Source organism: Balaenoptera musculus, chromosome 1 (assembly GCF_009873245.2).
Source record: "Balaenoptera musculus isolate JJ_BM4_2016_0621 chromosome 1, mBalMus1.pri.v3, whole genome shotgun sequence".
NCBI lineage: Eukaryota > Metazoa > Chordata > Mammalia > Artiodactyla > Balaenopteridae > Balaenoptera > Balaenoptera musculus.
Window position 1 is genome coordinate 134,727,405 of NC_045785.1, and position 21,164 is coordinate 134,748,568.

The 21,164-nt window shown below is 38.8% G+C and overlaps 1 protein-coding gene across 3 annotated transcripts in view; it reads left to right on the plus strand.

The window, feature by feature from the left end:
• The window catches only part of AXDND1 (axonemal dynein light chain domain containing 1), an 82,957-nt gene that overhangs the window by 48,197 nt on the left and 13,596 nt on the right, over positions 1–21,164 (plus strand). For all 3 annotated transcript variants that reach the window (XM_036833073.1, XM_036833064.1, XM_036833081.1), the window contains 2 exons: positions 41–137; positions 15,529–15,639. In XM_036833073.1, the coding sequence (XP_036688968.1) occupies positions 41–137; positions 15,529–15,639 (208 nt within the window). The remainder of the gene's footprint in view (positions 1–40; positions 138–15,528; positions 15,640–21,164) is intronic.

Below are 21,164 nucleotides of genomic sequence, written 5' to 3' on the forward strand. Positions count from 1 at the left end.
AGGTGATGCTCTGTATGTGTGCTCTTTTTTTTTTTTCCAGTTGTTGCAAAGAGATGGTAACAGCTATGGCTCCAAGTAAAGCAGGTCACTTAGAAAAAAATCCTACTAAGGAACTTAATGAACTGGATAAGATGAAGGTAATAACTCTGTATTCCCCTTACTTCTGTTTTGTTGTTTTAAGTAGACTTTTTAGGTTTAATTGATTTACAACAAACTGCATGTATTTAAATGTGCAATTTGATAATTTCTAAAATGTACATACACCTGTAAAATCACTATGATTAAAAAAGGCACATATCCAACAAACTCAAAGTTTCCTTGTACCCCTTTTTAATCTCTCCTTGCAGCCTCCTCCTGTCCCGAGACAATGTCTGATCCACTTTCTAACACCAAAGATTAGTTTTCATTTTATAAATGGAATCATATGGAATGTATACTTTATTTGACTTCTTTGACTAAGCATAATTATTTTGAGAATCACACATATTGTTGCTTTTATCAAAAGTTCATGCTTTTTAGTGCTGAGCAGTATTTCATTCTACAGATATACACAGTTTATTTATCAACCATTCTCTGTTGATGAATGTTTGAATTGTTTCCATTTTTTATTATTACAAGCAAAGCTTCAATGCTTATCCTTGTACATATGCATTGCTTTCATTTGTCTTAAATAAGTGTCTAGAAATGGAATGGCTAAGTCATATGGCATGTATGTTTAGCTTCTTAAGAAACTCAAACTGTCTTCCAAAGTGGTTCAACCATTTTACATTCCTGCCAGCAGTGTGTGAGAGTTCCAGTTGCTTCACATCCTCATCAACACTTGATATGGTCAGTGATTTCAATTTTAGACATTCCAATAAGTGGGTAGTGGTATGCCATTGTGGTTTTAATTTGCATTTCCTTCATGATCAATGATGTTAAACATCTTTTCATGGGCTTATTTGTCATTACATCTCCTGTGGTGAAAGTTATATTTGAAAGTTGCTAAGAGGGTAGATCTTAAAAGTTCTCATCACAAGAAAAAAAATTGTAACTATGTGAGGTAATGGATGTTAACTGAATTTGTTGTGGTAATCATTTTGCAATATGTACATATATCAAATCATTATGCTGTACATCTTTAACTTATGCAATGTTATACATCAATAATATCTCAATAAAAACTGGGAAAAATGCTAAAAAAATGCAATTGTTTTATAATTTGGGTAGTGGATAATTGAGATATTTAAACTATTACAAGTGAAATAAAATTAACTATTTATGGAAAAAAAGGTGAAATGTCTGCTCAAATCTTTGGCCATTTATTATTGGTTTGCTTGTTGTCTTATTATTGAATTTAAGAGTTCTTTATATATTCTTGATACAAGTCCTTTATCAGATATGTGATTTAGAAATATTTTCTCTCAGTCTGTGACTTGCCTTTTCTTCTCAACGTCTTTCAAAGAGGGGAACTTCTTAACTGTGATGAAGTTCAATCTATCATTTTTTTTCTTTTATGGGTCTTGCTTTTGATGTTGTATCTAAGAAAAATTTTGTATAGTAACATCATGAAGATTTTCTCCTAGAAGTATTACAGTTTTAGGTTTTGTATATTCAGATCTGTGACCCATTTTGAGTGACCCAGTTTTTTTCTTATCTGGTACCAGGTATAGGTTGAAGTTCAGTTTTTGGCATTTGGATATCCAATTGTTTTAGCACCATTTGTTGAAAAGACTATCCTTTCTCTATTAAGATGTCTTTTCATCTTTGTTGAAAATCTATTGACCGTGTACATGTGCATATTATTCTGGACATTCTATTATGTTCTGTTGATCTTTGTGTCAACATTGTCACCATTATCAAACTGTCTTGATTACTGTAGTTTTAAAATAAGTTTTGAGATTAGGTAATGTAAATCCTCCAAATTTTTTCTTTTTCAAGTTTGACCAGGCTATTCTAGGTCCTTTGCTTTCCATATTTAAAGTTTTTAGAATTAGCTTATCAATTTTTCAAAAAAAGCCTATTGGGATTTTTATTATGATTACATTTTATCTATTGATCAATTTGTGGAGAATTGACATCTTAACAGCATTGAGTCTTTGGGTCTGCGAACATGGTATATTTCTTCATTTACTTAAGTCCTTCTTTATTTCTTTCAACAAAATTTTGTAGTTTCAGTGTACAGGTCTTACATATCTTTTGTAAGATTTGTCCCTATGTATTTCATATTTTGGTACTGTTACAAATTATATTCTTCTGTAATTTCAATTTCTGATTATTCTTTGCTAACACAGAATTATCATTGATTTTTAAAACATTTTAATTTTATTGGAGTATAGTTGATTTACAATGTTGTCTGAGTTTCAGGTGTACAGCAAAGTGATTCAGTTATACATATACATGTATTCATTCTTTTTTAGATTCTTTTTTCTTATAGGTTATCACAGAATATTGAGTAGAGTTCCCAGTGCTATATAGCATGTCCTTGTTGGTTATCTATCTGGTATAAAGTAGTTTGTGTATGTTCATCCCAAGCTCCTGATTTATCCTTCCCCCCAAATTTCCCCTTTGGTAACCATAAGTTTGTTTTCGATATCTGTAAGACTGTTTCTGTTTTATAAATAAGTTCATTTGTATCATTTTTTTTTTTTAATTTTCCTTTCTTTTTGGCTGTGTTGGGTCCTAGCCTCTGTGCGAGGGCCTTCTCCAGTTGCGGCGAGCGGGGGCCACTCCTCATCGCGGTGCGCGGGCCTCTCACCATCGCGGCCTCTCTTGTTGCGGAGCACAGGCTCCAGACACGCAGGCTCAGCAGTCGTGGCTCACGGGCCCAGTTGCTCCGCGGCATGTGGGATCTTCCCAGACCAGGGCTCGAACCCGTGTCCCCTGCATTAGCAGGCAGACTCCCAACCACTGCGCCACCAGGGAAGCCCTGTATCATTTTTTAAAAATCAGATTCTACAATGAGTGATATCATATGATATTTGTCTTTCTCTGTCTGACTTACTTCACTTAGTATAATACTCTCTAGGTCCATCCATGTTCCTGCAAATGGCATTATTTTATTCTTTTCTATGGCCGAGTAATAGTCCATTGTACATATGTACCACATCTTCTTTTTCCATTCCTGTGTTGATGAACATTTAGGTTGCTTCCATGTCTTGGCTGTTGTAAATAGTGCTGCAATGAAGGTTGTATCATTGACTTTTTTTTTTCTTTAAAGCTTCCTTTTTTTTTTTTTTCACAACTCACACACACACACTGTATTTTATTTTTACAAGAGATAAAGAAGCTGACACCAAGCATTGTAACTGGATGACCACAACAAAAGCAACAATGATTGCAATTACCAAACACGAAACACACTCATACTATGTCATAACATTGACATTCAGTCCAGTAATCCTCCACTGTAACAGCTCCTTTACTTTGCAGTGAAAATTGATTTGCATATTTTTTACCTCTGAGTCCTTGTGGGATTTTTTTTTTATTCAAACAGAAAGTCACAAAAATTATAATCATCCTCATCAGTTCACTCAGTCCCATGTAATTAATTTTTTTTTCATCTTGATCTTTTGTTAGCACTTTTATGAATTCATCAGTTTTCCATTAGAGTTCTGAAAATGCTGATTCATTCAGTTCAGCAGTATAGTCAGTTACCAGAAACCTGTACTTGTCAGAGTCTTTTCCATGAATTCCTTGAAGATGAAACCCTTTTATAGGAACATTTTTTGCAAAAGCATCAGAGTACACCCAGAACTGTCTGTAAATGACAAAAGACTTAAAAATGACCACGGTTAAAGATTTGATGAAAGTTCATAATAATGCAATTGACAAGGAAATTTAGTTATTTCTGAGATATACATTTTAAACTAATAACTAGAATTATGACTTATAACGTTATACCAGAACATATAAGATTTTAAGAAATTTCATGTAATGTCTGAAACATTTATATTAACATATTTCCATACAAATACCCAAAGAAAGTTTAATATTAGTTGTTTTTTTTTGTTTCTTTGTTTTTTTATACTGCAGGTTGTTATTAGTCATCAATTTTATACACATCAGTGTATCAGTGTATACATGTCAATCCCAGTCGCCCAATTCAGCACACCACCATCCCCACCCCACTGTGGTTTTCCCCCCTTGGTGTCCATACGTTTGTTCTCTACATCTGTGTCTCAATTTCTGCCCTGCAAACCGGTTCATCTGTACCATTTTTCTAGGTTCCACATACATGCATTAATATACAATATTTGTTTTTCTCTTTCTGACTTACTTCACTCTGTATGACAGTCTCTACATCCATCCACGTCTCAACAAATGACTCAATTTCATTCCTTTTTATGGCTGAGTAGTATTCCATTGTATATATGTACCACAACTTCTTTATCCATTTGTCTGTCGATGGGCATTTAGGTTGCTTCCATGACCTGGCTATTGTAAATAGTGCTGCAATGAACATTCGGGTGCATGTGTCTTTTTGAATTACGGTTTTCTCTGGGTATATGCCCAGTAGTGGGATTGCTGGGTCATATGGTAATTCTAATTTTAGTTCTTTAAGGAACTTCCATATTGTTCTCCATAGTGGCTGTATCAATTTACATTCCAAGCAACAGTGCAAGAGGGTTCCCTTTTCTCCACACCCTCTCCAGCATTTGTTGTTTGTAGATTTTCTGATGATGACCATTCTAACTGGTGTGAGGTGATACCTCATTGTAGTTTTGATTTGCATTTTTCTAATAATTAGTGATGTTGAGCAGCTTTTCATGTGCTTCTTGGCCATCTGTATGTTTTCTTTGGAGAAATGTCTATTTAGGTCTTCTGCCCATTTTTGGATTGGGTTGTTTTTTTAATATTGAGCTGCATGAGCTGTTTATATATTTCTGAGATTAATCCTTTGTCCGATGATTCATTTGTAAATATTTTTTCCCATTCTGAGGGCTGTCTTTTCGTCGTGTTTATGGTTTCCTTTGCTGTGCAAAAGCTTTTAAGTTTCATTAGGTCCCATTTGTTTATTTTTGTTTTTATTTCCATTACTCTAGGAGGTGGATCAAAAAAGATCTTGCTGTGATTTATGTCAAAGAGTGTTCTTCCTATGTTTTCCTCTAAGAGTTTTATAGTGCCTGGTCTTACATTTAGGTCTCTAATCCATTTTGAGTTTATTTTTGTGTACGGTGTTAAGAAGTGTTCTAATTTCATTCTTTTACATGAAGCTGTCCAGTTTTCCCAGCACCACTTATTGAAGAGACTGTCTTTTCTCCATTGTATATCCTTGCGTCCTTTGTCATAGATTAGTTGACCATAGGTGCATGGGTTTATCTCTGGGCTTTCTATCCTGTTCGATTGATCTATATTTCTGTTTTTGTGCCACTACCATACTGTCTTGATTACTGTAGCTTTGTAGTATAGTCTGAACTCTGGGAGCCTGACTCCTCCAGCTCCGTTTTTCTTTCTCAAGACTGCTTTGTCTATTCGGGGTCTTTTGTGTCTCCATACAAAGTTTAAGATTTTTTGTTCTAGTTCTGTTTAAAATGCCATTGGTAATTTGATAGGGATTGCATTGAATCTGTAGATTGCTTTGGGTAATATAGTCATTTTCACAATATTGATTCTTCCAATCCAAGAACATGGTATATCTCTCCATCTATTGGTATCATCTTACTTTCTTTCATCAGTGTCTTATAGTTTTCTGCATACAGGTCTTTTGTCTCCCTAGGTAGGTTTATTCCTAGGTGTTTTATTCTTTTTGTTGCAGTGGTAAATGGGAGTGTTTCCTTAACTTCTCTTTCAGATTTTTCATCATTAGTGTATAGGAATGCAAGAGATTTCTGTGCATTAATTTTGTATCCTACAACTTTACCAAATTCATTGATTAGCCCTAGTAGTTTTCTGGTGGCATCTTTAGGATTCTCTATGTATAGTATCATGTCATCTGCAAACAGTGACAGTTTTACTTCTTCTTTTCCAATTTGTATTCCTTTTATTTCTTTTTCTTCTCTGATTGCTATGGCTAGGACTTCCAAAACTATGTTCAATAATAGTGGTGAGAGTGGACATCCTTGTCTTGTTCCTCATCTTAGAGGAAAAGCTTTCAGTTTTTCACCATTGAGAATGATGTTTGCTGTGGGTTTATCATATATGGCCTTTATTATGTTGAAGTAGGTTCCCTCTCTGCCCACTTTCTGGAGAGTTTTTATCATAAATGGGTGTTGAATTTTGTCAAAAGCTTTTTCTGCATCTATTGAGATGATCATGTGGTTTTTATTCTTCAATTTGTTAATATGGTGTATCACATTGATTGATTTGTGTATATTGAAGAATCCTTGCATCTCTGGGTTAAATCCCACTTGATCATGGTGTATGATCCTTTTAATGTGTTGTTGGATTCTGTTTGCTAGTATTTTGTTGAGGATTTTTGCATCTATATTCATCAGTGATATTGGTCTGTAATTTTCTATTTTTGTAGCATCTTTGTCTGGTTTTGGTATCAGGATGGTGGTGGCCTCGTAGAATGAGTTTGGGAGTGTTCCTTCCTCTGCAATTTTTTGGAAAAGTTTGAGAAGGATGGGTGTTAGCTCTTCTCTGAATGTTTGATAGAATTCACCTGTGAAGCCATCTGGTCCTGGATTTTGTTTGTGGGGAGATTTTTTTTTTTTAATAAATTTATTTATTATTTATTTATTTTTGGCTGTGTTGGGTCTTCGTTTCTGTGCGAGGGCTTTCTGTAGTTGCGGCGAGCGGGGGCCACTCTTCATCGTGGTGCGCGGGCCTCTCACTGTCGCGGCCTCTCGTTGTGGAGCACAGGCTCCAGATGCGCAGGCTCAGTAGTTGTGGCTCACGGGCCTAGCTGCTCCACGGCATGTGGGATCTTCCCAGACCAGGGCTTGAACCCGTGTCCCCTGCATTGGCAGGCAGATTCTCAACCACTGCACCACCAGGGAAACCCTGTTGGGAGATTTTTAATCACAGTTTCAATTTCATTACTTGTGATTGGTCTGTTCATAGTTTCTGTTTCTTCCTGGTTCAGTCTTCAAGGTTATACCTTTCTAAGAATTTGTCCATTTCTTCCAGGTTGTCCATTTTATTGGCATAGAGTTGCTTGTAGTAGTCTCTTAGGATGCTTTGTATTTCTGCGGTGTCTGTTGTAACTTCTCATTTTTCATTTCTAATTTTATTGATTTGAGTCCTCTCCCTCTTTTTCTTGATGAGTCTGGCTAATGGTTTATCAATTTTGTTTATCTTCTCAAAGAACCAGCTTTTAGTTTTATTGATCTTTGCTATTGTTTTCTTTGTTTCTATTTCATTTATTTCTGCTCTGATCTTTATGATTTCTTTCCTTCTGCTAACTTTGGGTTTTGTTTGTTCTTCTTTCTCTAGTTCCTTTAGGTGTAACATTAGATTGTTTATTTGAGATTTTTCTTGTTTCTTGAGGTAGGCTTGTATAGCTATAAACTTCCCTCTTAGCACTGCTTTTGCTGCATCCCAAAGGTATTGGATTGTCGTGTTTTCATTGTCATTTGTCTCTAGGTATTTTTTGATTTCCTCTTTGATTTCTTCAGTGATCTCTTGGTTATTTAGTAACATATTGTTTAGCCTCCATGTGTTTGTGTTTTTTACGTTTTTTTCCCTGTAATTGATTTCTAATCTCTTAGTGTTTTGGTCAGAAAAGATGCTAGATATGATTTCAATTTTCTTAAATTTACTGAGGCTTGATTTGTGACCCAAGATGTGATCTATCCTGGAGAATGTTCTATGCGCACTTGAGAAGAAAGTGTAATCTGCTGTTTTTGGCTGGAATGTCCTATAAATATCAATTAAATCTATCTGGTCTATTGTGTCATTTAAAGCTTGTGTTTCCTTATTAATTTTCTGTTTGGATGATCTGTCCATTGGTGTAAGTGAGGTGTTAAAGTGCCCCACTATTATTGTGTTACTGTCGATTTCCTCTTTTACAGCTCTTAGCAGTTGCCTTATGTATTGAGGTGCTCCTATGTTGGGTGCATATATATTTATAATTGTTATATCTTCTTCTTGGATTGATCCCTTGATCATTATATAGTGTCCTTCCTTGTCTCTTGTAACAGTCTTTATTTTAAAGTCTATTTTATCTGATACGAGTATTGCTACTCCAGCTTTCTTTTGATTTCCATTTGCATGGAATATCTTTTTCCATCCCCTCCCCTCAGTCTGTATGTATCCCTAGGTCTGAAGTGGGTCTCTTGTAGACAGCATATATATGGGTCTTGTTTTTGTATCCATTCAGCAAGCCTGTGTCTTTTGGTTGGAGCATTTAATCCATTCACGTTCAAGGTAATTATCAATATGTGTGTCCCTATTACCATTTTCTTAATTGTTTTGGGTTTGTTTTTGTAGGTTCTTTTCTTCTCTTGTGTTTCCCACTTAGAGAAGTTCCTTTAGCATTTGTTGTAGAGCTGGTTTGGTGGTGCTGAATTCTCGTAGCTTTTGCTTGTCTGTAAAGCTTTTGATTTCTCCATCGAATCTGAATGAGATCCTTGCTGTGTAGAGTAATCTTGGTTGTAGGTTCTTCCCTTTCATCACTTTAAGTATATCATGCCACTCCCTTCTGGCTTGTAGAGTTTCTGCTGAGAAATCAGCTTTTAACCTTATGGGAGTTCCCTTGTATGTTATTTGTCATTTTTCCCTTACTGCTTTCAATAATTTTTCTTTGTCTTTAATTTTTGCCAATTTGATTACTATGTGTCTTGGTGTGTTTCTCCTTGGGTTTATCCTGTATGGGACCCTCTGTGCTTCCTGGACTTGGGTGACTATTTCCTTTCCCATGTTAGGGACGTTTTCGACTATAATCTCTTCAAGTATTTTCTCGGGTCCTTTCTCTCTCTCTTCTCCTTCTGGGACCCCTATAATACAAATGTTGTTGCATTTAATATTGTCCCAGAGGCCTCTTAGGCTGTCTTCATTTCTTTTCATTCTTTTTTCTTTATTCTGTTCCACATCAGTGAATTCCACCATTCTGTCTTCCAGGTCACTTATCCATTTTTCTGCCTCAGTTATTCTGCTAATGATTGCTTCTAGTGTATTTTTCATTTCAGTTATTGTATTGTTCATCTCTGTTTGTTTGTTCTTTAATTCTTCTAAATCTTTGTTAAACATTTCTTGCATCTTCTCGATCTTTGCCTCCATTCTTTTTCCGAGGTCCTGGATCATCTTCACTATCATTATTCTGAATTCTTTTTCTGGAAGATTGCCTATCTCCATTTCATTTAGTTGTTTTTCTTGGGTTTTATCTTGTTCCTTCATCTGGTACATAACCCTCTGCCTTTTCATCTTGTCTATCTTTCTGTGAATGTGGTTTTTGTTCCACAGGCTGCAGGATTGTAGTTCTATTATCTGTTCTTGAGTGACCTCATTAACTATGGTCTTGTAAGGAATTTGTAATTTCATCTAATTTGTCTAATTTATTGACATAGAGTTGCTCACAATATTCTCCCATTATCCTTTTAATAATTATAGGATGTCCACTCTTTTGTTCCTGTTATTGAATACTTGTGTCTTTTCTATTTTTGTCCTCATCAGTCTATAAAAAGATTTATCAATTTTCTTGATTTCAACAACCCAGCTTTTTTTTTTTTTGGCTTCATTGCATCTTCATTGCTGCACGTGGGCTTTCTTTAGTTGCAGTGAGCGGGGGCTACTCTTCGTTGTGGTGCGCAGGCTTCTCATTGTGGTGGCTTCTCTTGTTGTGGAGCAGGGGCTCTAGGTGCACGGGCTTCAGTAGTTGTGGCACGTGGGCTCAGTAGTTGTGGCTTGTGGGCTCTAGATCGCAGGCTCAGTACTCGTGGTGCATGGACTTAGTTGCTCCGCGGCATGTTGGATCTTCCCGGACCAGGGCTCAAACCAGTGTCGCCTGCATTGGCAGGTGGATTCTTAACCACTGCACCACCAGAGAAGCCCAACAACCCAGCTTTTTGTTTCACTAATTTTTCTCTAGTTTTCTGTTTCCTTGATTTCCACTCTGCTCATTATTATTTCCTTTTTTTCTACTTACTTTGCGTTTAATTTGCTCTTCTTTTTCTAGTTTCATAAGGTATAGCTGAGCTTATGATTTTGAGACCTGCCCATAAACAGTGGAATGGATAAATATATTATGGTGTATCAGGACTGGTATATAGAATGCAGGCAATTTTCTATTCTTTGGCCTGTATGATATTTAAATGACTGTTATCATTAAATTCTACATATGTATTTTATATTCTTCTGTATATGTAATAGATCTCACCATTTTTAAAAAGTGGATTATAAAAAATTTTTAAGTGTAATATCTTACTAATAAATTTTAAAGTATCTAGGAGATGGAGACTTTTCTAGGAAAATATAAAGTAACATTAACTTTAGAAGGAAAAAACTGGCCAATTTTCAGAGAAGAAATTGATGCCTTTGTAAAAAACAGACATAATACCTCAAAATTTTGCCTGGACTCCATAAATAAGTGAGTTCAGACTTTCAAGGAGCAGGTAATCCCCATGCTATATAAGCAGTTTAAGAATATAGGTAATGACTGAAAGTTTTCCCTGTTTATTTCATATAGCTGGCAAAGTTTTTTTAGCCCCAGTAAATAGAAGAGAAATCAACTTCATAACTATAGATGCTGAATCCAAATTTTAAAATAGCAATTCCATTCAGTAGAAAATTAAAATAATAAAACACTATGAATAACTAGGGTACATGTCAGAGGAGTAAGAATATTTTACTATGTGAAAATGTGTTCTTTTAGGTATATTTCACTTCTTATCCAGGAACTGAAATGTCTCAGTTTTAGTTTTGTTTCTGGGAAGACCTCAGAGGTATTGTTTATAGCAGACTGCTGTGCCTCTGAAGTGAACAGTCTATTGGAGCTTGTAGCCCTTACTATGCATCTGGAAATGTGCTCACATCTTCTCAGGCCTGCTGCTACCCACCCCAGATGTGGTGGATATCCTGGTTTTGGTAGACTGGATCTGCCATAGATGGTAATGGGGACTCACTGGCCTGTTCCATAATACACCTTAGTCCTCATTTACTTGAATGGGGATAGATCTATGTGGTGAGACCATGTTTTCAGATAAGGACAGTTTTAGAATGAGGATTCAGGGTGCTTTGAGGTGTATCTCCCCATTAAAGTTAAAGCTATAGCAACATGGGGGGACATTATTGTGAGGGACGCTTCCTAAGGGGATCTTGGGGACATATATAAAGCCATCCAGGGAATTCCCTGGCAGTCCAGTGGTTAGGACTCAGTGTTCTTACCACTGGGGCCCCAGTTTATATCCCTGGTCAGGAAACTAAGATCCTATAAGCTGCGGGCATGGCCAAAAAAAAAAAAAGAAGCCATCCATATTAGGAGATTTTGTGAGAGCTTTTTGCAGTGGGCCATTCATTGCCTGTTCCACCACAGGCCCTGACCGGAGGTCCATGACCTGACCATCTCTGAGAAACCTACACTTCCCACCAGGCTAATTAGGTCTTCTATTAAGCTGTTTCCCATTTACTAACCCTTTGCTAGCAATTTCAGATTAATAAACTAGGGAAGTGTTATCAGAGGAGGCTGAGGATCTGCTCTTGCACCAGAAGTAACACTCTAATTGGTCCCATTCTCAGGCCTTTTTTCCTACCAAATGAATATGTCCTCTCTTTAAGCCTGAGCCTGAGGCCTTTCAAGGGTACATCAAACTATTTTATGGCTCAGCAGGCCACACATCTGCCCTGGGAGTGCCTCAGTACTCTTTATTTTAAAAAAAAATTAATGGTTAGTTCCGCTTTCATTAGGGCTATCTTCATTTCAAAGTCATCCCCATCCTGACTACTGTCTTCCCCTGGTTTCCTGAACAACCTGTGTGGTATGTGAATCCTTATGACATCAGACTCTGGGACTTGTATGGCCTTATCTGTATCCCACATGCTGTGTGGCTTGTGTCACACCCAGCTACATTCCAGCACCTGAAGAAGAACATCTTGTGAACATACTGGACTGATATTTGAATGACATTAGTGATGGTTTCCCACAACCTAACATTTCTTGGGCTCCTTTCTGATAAATGAGAGTTGCATGATGCTGGACCGGGCTCTGGAGTGGAAGACGTTTTGAGTAAGCATCCTTTGGAGCTTGATCACTCTTACTGATGGTTCTTACTCCACTCTTCCATAATAACCACCTAGATAAATTACTTCCTCATGAAGTCCTGGGGATTATCTAGTTCCCTAAGACTATCAAGGCAGTCCAGTAACTAATGACCCTATTTAGCTCCCACCTGATTCTGGCATATTCAATCTGACCTCACACAGCTGTGCTACAGTTAAATGCTGGAGATCGTTTTCCAAGAGGACTCAGTTCTTGGAATCCTTACCCCTGTGCCTATTTCTGAAAGAAGTTGATCTCAGTGCATACCAGCTGCTTCACTTGGGAATGAGGATTGCTTGTTTTCATTTGAGGTTTAGAAGCACTATGTCAAATAGTCCTGGCATCCAGTGAGAGTACACTGGGTCTGCTGCAGCCGAACCAGCTGCTGAAAACCTAGAAGAAACTTAGTCCCCAATAAGCTGGATAGATGTCTTTTTTCAAGTGCTTTAGGTTGATCATCTATAATGTGCCAGGTGTCTAGATTTAGAGTCACTGATGCCCTGAAGTTTGGTCATAATCTGAGCAAACAGCAGACTACCTGGAAGGGTTTCTGAGATAACTTCATCAGGCCAAGACTGGTAAAAGACACACATTGACCAGCACCTGATAGTGCTGAGAACACGTGGGAAGGAAAAATCCCTTCTCAATGCCAAAGAAATACCTACCGTGATGGAAATGAAAAGACTTCTATCTGGTGCCCTCCAAACTGACTTTTGGCTGCAATTGACTCACTCCATGCCATTCTTTCCCGTCTCTGCCCTGTGTAATCTATCAAGACCCTGCCATCCACCTTGGGCTACAGTAACCTCCTTTATGTTGCCCAAGATACTACTGCCAGTTTCAGGATTTGGCCCTCCAGCAGGAGTATGACTTTGAAGAGTGGTGCTGGGGAGTTGCCTCTTTCAGTGTTGCAGCAGGTAAATTCAGGGATCTCAGCTTTCCTGACCTTTTGGGGGGACCTGGAGATGATGGATTCTTTTTTTTTTTTTTTGATATGGACCATTTTTAGACAGTTTTTAAAAAACGTATTTGTTTGTTTATTTATTTATCTATCTATCTATCTATCTTGGCTGCACCGGGTCTTAGTTGTGGCATGCGGTATCTTTAGTTGCAGCATGTGGTATCTTTTCTCAGTTGCAGCATGCGGACTTCTTAGTTGTGGCATGTGAACTCTTAGTTGCGGCATGCATGTGGGATCTGGTTCCCCGACCAGGGATTGGACCCAGGCCCCCTGCATTGGGAGCTTGGAGTCTTACCTGCAGGACCACCAAAGAAGTCCTGATGGATTCTTGATAGCTACATTACCACCGTAGTCTCATCACTTATAAAAGACTATCCCTGTAGCCTTTTGTTCTCCTGTTTTTGATCCACTACAATAGGCTTAACATTTAGGACCATCCCTTCTTAAATCCTCCTTCACCCCAGACATGAATTTTAGTCTTTTTACTTCACACCGGAAGCATTTATTAACACAGCCCTGAATCAGACATTATCAGAATTAGAGTACTGATGGAAGGAGATCCACGTATATTGATTGGCAACCAAGCTGTCCTCGTCTATAGCTGGTCAAAGGTGATGTTGGAGGTTTTGAAGGAAAACTTGTTTACCTCTATGAAAAACTTGCTTGACTCTATAGATTACCATGAAACTTTTATCAAAAGGCTCCCACTGATATTTTCCCCATCAGAAGTCCTATGGTAGTATTTTCAATGTCTCAGAAGTTTATAAGAAAATGACTAGGATCTGCTTCATAGAATGCAAATACAGCTGAGAATAGTTTAATTATTTCTCATGGATGGTAAGTTAACTCTGAAGAGCTAAGTTTTTTAAATGTAATTACTGTTTTCAAAATTAACAAATGCTTTTGTTCTAGATACGATAAAGTTAAAATATGCATCAAATTTTGTAGTTGGAAGGATCTTTAGGAGCAGTGGTATGATGCAGGCTCATGCTGGCTTACAAGAGCTGACCGTGCAGACCTCTTCCCAACTCCACATTCAGTGATAACATACTGAATTAATGAATACCATTGAAATTGCCATAGTGGGAGTATATACTATGGAAATCAACAAATGCTACAAATTAGGGAATCCCCCCCCCCACTGCCAGTGAATGTTTTTACCAGCTCCCCAGTGCATAGGGGTCATCTAGAGTAAACCAACAACCTCATTTGTTTTTAATAGATGAAGACTATAAAGAGTTTACTCAAGAAGTCACAACCAATTAGGTGAACTTAGGACTAGAACCTAATACTTTCATCTCCCTTGTTTGACCCTCTTTTCTGATATGCAGTAAGACATCAACCTAACCCTTTGAATGCAGAATTTAAACTTATCAGTGACATTAACAGAGCTGTGGTAAACTTATTTTACCTATAGAGGCTTCCATTCCTTATCCATAACACAAGGGTTTGGATTTGATTTTTTTTATTTTTTGGCTCTGACATTTCACAGTAATTCCACAATTAAAAATAAGTCTAATCATGGGGAAAATGTGAGACGTATTACTGCTTTTTATGGGTTATTTTAAGGACCTAAAGTGGGTGTGAGTGAACAGATCACCTTCCCCAGAGGAAATAATGTTTCCTAGTTCCCTCTGCTTTTTCTCACTAATAAGGAATAATACATTTTTTAAACATTGAAACCAGGTCTTAGCTGTTAGAAGATCTTGGTAAAGTAAATGTAGTTTTTCTATTCTCTTTTCAGGGATGAGACCTGCTATCGTGAAATCCTGTTATCTCAATAGATAAGGGGTGAGCACCTTTTCCAAAAAAGTGCTTCAACTCTTTATTCATTCACTTTATTGGGGGCAGGGGAAATAATATTTTTGTAGTGGTTAAGAGCCCTGGCCACCTGGATTAGAATTGAAGCACAGTGCATAAATGTAGTATATGTGACCTTGAGCGAGATATTTAACTGCTCTGTTCCTCAGTTTCCTCATCTTAAAAAATGAGGATAGTAATAGTCTCATAATGAGGATCAAATGAGTTGATAATGCACAATACTTAGAACAGAGTCTGGCATATAATTAAGTGCAATGTAAGTGTTTGCTGTTGTTATTGTTATACAATTATAGTTGACCCTGGTCAGTTGCATAATATTTATTGAGACAAACCATTAGGCCTTAGTAAATCCAAGAATCTTTCTGCATCTAGTTTTATAGCACTTCACTACTTGTCCCATTTCAACCCAGATCCCAAACCCTGTCAATAAGAGATGATATGATTTAGGTCTATATTAATAGAAAATCACTTCTGCACAAATCTTTGAACTGAACTGATACAAAGTTAATTGAATGGAGTTATATTTAGAGGAATTGTTCTTAGCAGTTCCTCAGTAGGAGTGAGTGAATAAATGAGTTGGTGTAATATGATTTTTTCTGCTTAGTGGTTATCTTTTATCTCTTTTCAGAGAGAATGTTATGAGTGGATCACCACATGCTCTCACCTCCTTTCTGGCCTCAGAGGCAGGAAAATAAAGTTACTGACACGTGAAGAAAAATGGCACCTACTTGGAGAAGAGGTATTTGCCATGTGTTAGCACTGGTCATTATTCATGCTCTTTCAGTATTTCAATAGATAAGGGTACTGCGACTTTTTCCAGTCAATGTTTTGAATCCTCATTCATTTACTCTATCAGAAGAGAATTTTGGTTGTGACCAAGAGCATTGGCAACTCTTTTCCCTTCTAAAGGAGAGAATCATCACCCAAACGTCTCTCCTCACTTTCTTGGAGGGTGATTTGCCTCCTACTTTATGGAGGAAAGGATGGCTTTCAGAGGGGAGTTACCTGCCACTTCCTGAGTCATAGCCTCAGACTTCTCTGCTTCTGCACGCACCCTCCCTCCTCCCTTCCCACTGAAGTCTCAGTCTTCCCATCCAAGGTTATTTCTTCCTTTGTGTACTTAATCCCATGCACATTTTCTTCTTTCTTTTGTATCTTTAATGCCTTCCTCTCTATAAACATGGTCTCTCTCCCATCTGAAAAAATACGCCCCTTGATTTTGTCTCTTTCTTTACTACTTCTTTCCCTCCTTCCTATCACAGTCACTTTTCTTAAAACTCTAAAACTACTATAAGGTCCCTAATGACCTTATTGCCAGATCTAAGTATCTCCAATCCCATATTTAACCTGACTTCTCTGTAGCATTTGATCCTGTTAACCATTCACTTTTTTGGTAATCTCTCCTTGCAAGACCAAAATTCCGTCTTTCTCCTACTTCATTTCTTTTCACACTCCTTCTTTTAGTCTTCAACCTCTGCCTGCCTCTTAAGTGTTGATATTCTGTCCTTGGCTTGTTTTCCCTCCTCATTCTACACTCTCCATATTACTATGTTAATCCTGTAGTTTTAACCACCTGTTTACTGAGGATCCCAAGTCAATGAATATCATGTACTTAATGGGAGTCACAAATCTTTATTTTTACTTCAGTCTCTTTGAGGAAGTTCACCTCCAGCAAAGTCTGAAGAAGCTCCTGTTGCTATCAGAGCCATAAACTATACAGGTATGATCTGATGGCATGTATGTCAATGCTTTTGGGTCTAAGAAGGAAGGTTCTATCTACACACTTGCAGCACTTTTATTTTACATTTATTTATTTATTTATTTTTAAAAAATATATTTTTTAATTTTGGCCACACTGCATGGCTTGTGAGAGTTCCCCGACCAGGGATTGAACCTGGGCCACAGCAGTGAAAGGTCCGTATCCTAACCACTAGACCACCAGGGAACTCCCTTATTTTACATTTAAACACCGAAGAAACACCACCTTTCTAAATTATACACCTTTAACAAATTCTCATTTTTCTTTGCTGCCCATGTCTTGGTCAGAATTATTTTGAATTAACCACTGAATGATCTCAACAACATTATACATCTTAATTACAGTACAGTTTTAGAAACTTAGTGAAGTACCATAGACATGATCTTGGCTGCACATCACATCTAGGAAAAAATTCAAGACCTATACAGAATCACAGAGACTTAAGAACAAAAAGGATTTTAAAGGTGGTTGAATTCAGCCAACCATCTGATGCGTCAATCTTAGTATAACACCTATGCTTGATCATTATGCCTATGTTTGAGTATCTGAAGTGATGGAGATCTTTCAGAGTTAGTCCCTTCGTTTTTGGTGAGCAGTGACAATTAGAACATTATTCTTTTATTGAACTAAATGATACATGTTTCCCTGTAGCTTTTTTTCTACCTACTGGTCCTAGTTCAGTCTTTTGGGTTGATATGAAAGGGCTGATTTGTCTCCCCCATTATAGTATTTCCATCTATTCTGTTACAGTATTTCTAATATTTGAAAATAGCTATATTCAACCTAAGTCTATTTCTGGGTTTTCTGTTATTTTATATTAATCTGTCTATTCACAAGTCATCACCACAATCTTTTAATTATTGAGGCTTTTTTTAGATCTGGTAGGGCCAGCCCTTCCTCGCTGATCTTTTTCAGGTGTTTTTTGTTTTTTTTTTTTTTTTAATATATGTTGCCTTTTTTTTTTTTTTTAATTTTATTTATTTATTTATTTATTTATTTATGGCTGTGTTGGGTCTTCGTTTCTGTGTGAGGGCTTTCTCTAGTTGCGGCAAGTGGGGGCCACTCTTCATCGCGGTGCGCGGGCCTCTCACTATCGTGGCCTCTCCCGTTGCGGAGCACAGGCTCCAGACGCGCAGGCTCAGCAATTGTGGCTCACGGGCTTAGTCGCTCCGCGGCACGTGGGATCTTCCCAGACCAGGGCTCGAACCCGTGTCCCCTGCATTGGCAGGCAGATTCTCAACCACTGCGCCACCAGGGAAGCCCTTTCAGGTGTTTTATGGCCATTCTTGCTTACTTATTCTATATAATCTACCTCTAGAAAATATATGATTCTTAAAAACTGGGATGATATTAAATTTATATATTAACTTAGAACAGACATATTTATGCTGTTGAGTTGTTCTATGAAGAATTTGAGATATAGGAAGTCTACTTTTATGCCTTTCAGTACTGTTTTATAGTTTGCTCATTTTGCACGTTGCTTATAAGGTAGGCCTGAGTATTTTATTTTATTTTTTGGTATTTTAAATGAGATCTTCTTTTCCATTATATCTTCTAATTGGTAACTGTGTATATATTACTGATTCCTGTATTTTAATTTTATGTATGGTGACTCTACTAAATTATTTTATTGTTTCAGTAGTTTTTCAATAGATTCTTTTGGGTTCTCCAGATATTCAATCAAATCACCTACAAATAGAGACAGTTTTACCTCTTTCTTTCAATTATTATGCCTTTAATTGCTTTTTCTTATCTAATTGCATTGAATAATTCTTCTCCTCTTTCATTCTGCCTTAGCCTTTAGAATTTTCATGAGTGAGGATCTGTTGGAGGCAAACTCAATTTTTGTTTGTCTGAAAATATCTTTATTTCACCCTCATTCTTAAATTTTTTTTTGCTGGGTATACAATTCTAGGATGATTTTTCTCTCAGCACATATTATGATACTATTTCCACTGTTTTCTGGATTTTATTGTTACCAAATTGACAATTGAAAATCCAGCTGTCAGTTCTTTTGAAGTTAATCCATGTCTTCTCTCTGACTACTTTTAAGATATTCTTTTTGTCTTTGGCATTTTGTAGTTTCACTCTGATACATGTGGGTGAAGATTTTCTTTTCCTTTCAAAGTTTGCTTGGGATTCTCTTGGTTTTCTGACTCTTTGGCTGGGTAATTTTCATTAGATTTGGAAAATTTTCAGTCATCATCTCTTCAATTATTATCTCTACTATATTTGCTCTCTCCTTTCTTTCTGGAACTTTGAATGGATATATATTGGAATCTGTCCCCCATGTCTTTTAACCTTCTTTCATATTTTCTATCTCCTTGTCTCTCTGCATTGCATCCTGGATGATTTCTTCTGACTTGCTTTCCAATTTACTAATTTGCTCTTCATCTGAGTTTAATCTGCTATTAAAGCTTTCTGTTGAGTTTTTTTGTTTTGTTTTGTTGTTGTTTTTTTTTAATTTGTTGGGTTTCATTTATTTACTCAGCAGATATGTAGGGAGTACTCGCTATATGTTCAGCACTATGACAGAGGAGCTATGTGTACAATGTTGAATAGCACGTTTACCATTCTTGCTCTGTGGGACTTAGAGTCCAAGCTTGGGCCCAGAGAGGGAAAGGAAGGGATCCAGGGCTCGTTGAAGTTTCCATTAGGGCAGGTGGAGTTCCTCAAACCAAGGTGACCAATTATTGAGGGGTGCAGTCACTCCAATGGGTGTTGAACAGCATCTTACTGAAGTAAAACAGAACATATCAGAGTGACTTGAACGCCCTAAGGAAAAGGACAATTTCCCCCAATTTTGTTTCTGTCATATACGTGCAAGTCTGTACTGGATCAATATGTGCAATGTACTTCTTACTGAGGGTCAAGTTAAAAATAGAAAAAAATAAACCTTGTGAACCTTTGGTGAAGGACGACCACTCGCCTATAACGCTATACTCCTTGAAGGAACAATCATGCCTTACTCATTTTTTTGTTCCTATAATGTGGATAGATGAAAGTGGATGGATAAATGGATGGATGGGTGATGCATGCATATGATGGATGGATGGAGAGATAGAGGGATGGATGAAAAATGAATGGTTATTTGGGTGGGTGGATGCATGCGTGGATGGTGAATGGAAGGATTATAGATGGAGGTAAAAAGATCCACAGGCGAAGTTGGTGCCTGCTGAGGGCAGGCAGCAAGAAAGGGGTGAATTGGTCTGAGGAAAGTTGGAAGCACCCAAGTCTTCCCGCGAGATTCTTTGATCTCACCGCCACCCAACTGCACAGCGAGCTCGATCCCACCAGGTTGCTACAGACCACACCCTCGAGCGCTGCAGCAGAGAAGATAGAATCCTCCCTACCACAAAGGCCTCTGGGTAGAGGGGCCGGAAGTGCACGAGAGCACCAGAGGTCGGCCGCTGCAGTCCCCACCCTTTTGGGTGCATCTGGGGACGGGCTTTCCTGAGCGGCTGTTGGACCCTCTGCGTCTGGCTGATTAGAGTGCTCAGTGGCTTAAACTGATTCTCTCGCCGCCTCTACCCATTGTGACCAGGCCGTCTTTCCTGTCTGAGGCGGCTGGATGGGCTGCAGGGGTTTCCGGGGGGGCGCGTCGCCGGGGGAAACCATGGAGAGGTGGCCCTCCGTCCGCCCAGTGTGCCCCCTCTCGAGTGTGGGTTAACGCGCTTACGTCATTTTCGGTCACCTCTGGCGGGGTGAGGAGTGCCGGCTTCTGAGGTGGACGCCTGAGGTGGACGCCGCCGGGTCAGGCAAACTGGGAGGGCGGGGTGAGGAGCGCCGGCTTCTGAGGTGGACGCCTGAGGTGGACGCCGCCGGGTCAGGCAAACCGGGAGGGCGGGGTGAGGAGCGCCGGCTTCTGAGGTGGACGCTGCCGGGTCAGGCAAACCGGGAGGGAGGCGAGAAACGTGGAGAGAGCTGAGTTTGCACGCTGAGTCTCGAAGGGAAGTGGGGGCCGCAGCCTGGTTCCGCCCCCACTGCCTTCCGAGGGCAGCTGTGAGTTCGGGCCTGGGGCTTTCGCACTTAAAGCTGGGGAGAGTCTGAGAGAGGGGAGCAAGGCTTCTCTGAGGGCCCGAGTAGGCAGAGCAGGGTTGGGGACAGCTTTGGATCACCAGCGTAGCTTGGAGGCAGGCCTGCAGGTGTGTCCCCCGCTTCTCAGCTGTGAGCTGACGCATCCATACCAACCGGCAGCGCGTTAAGATGGCTGGCTATGCCGCTGCTCCCAACGCTTTGCAGACACTTCAGGAGGAAGCGGTGTGTGCCATCTGCCTGGATTACTTCAAGGATCCTGTGCCCATCGGCTGCGGGCATAACTTCTGCCGAGGGTGTGTGACGCAGAGTTGCGCCCACGAAATTACGCTCCCTCTCCGTTGCCCTCCAAGCCACCAAGCGGAAAGGGCGGGGTTCACGCTGAGCCACGTAGGGACAGTGAAGACGCTAGGCGATCCTTAACGGGAATGGGGCGTGCACTTTCTCTCTTCCGCTTTTTAGACCTCATG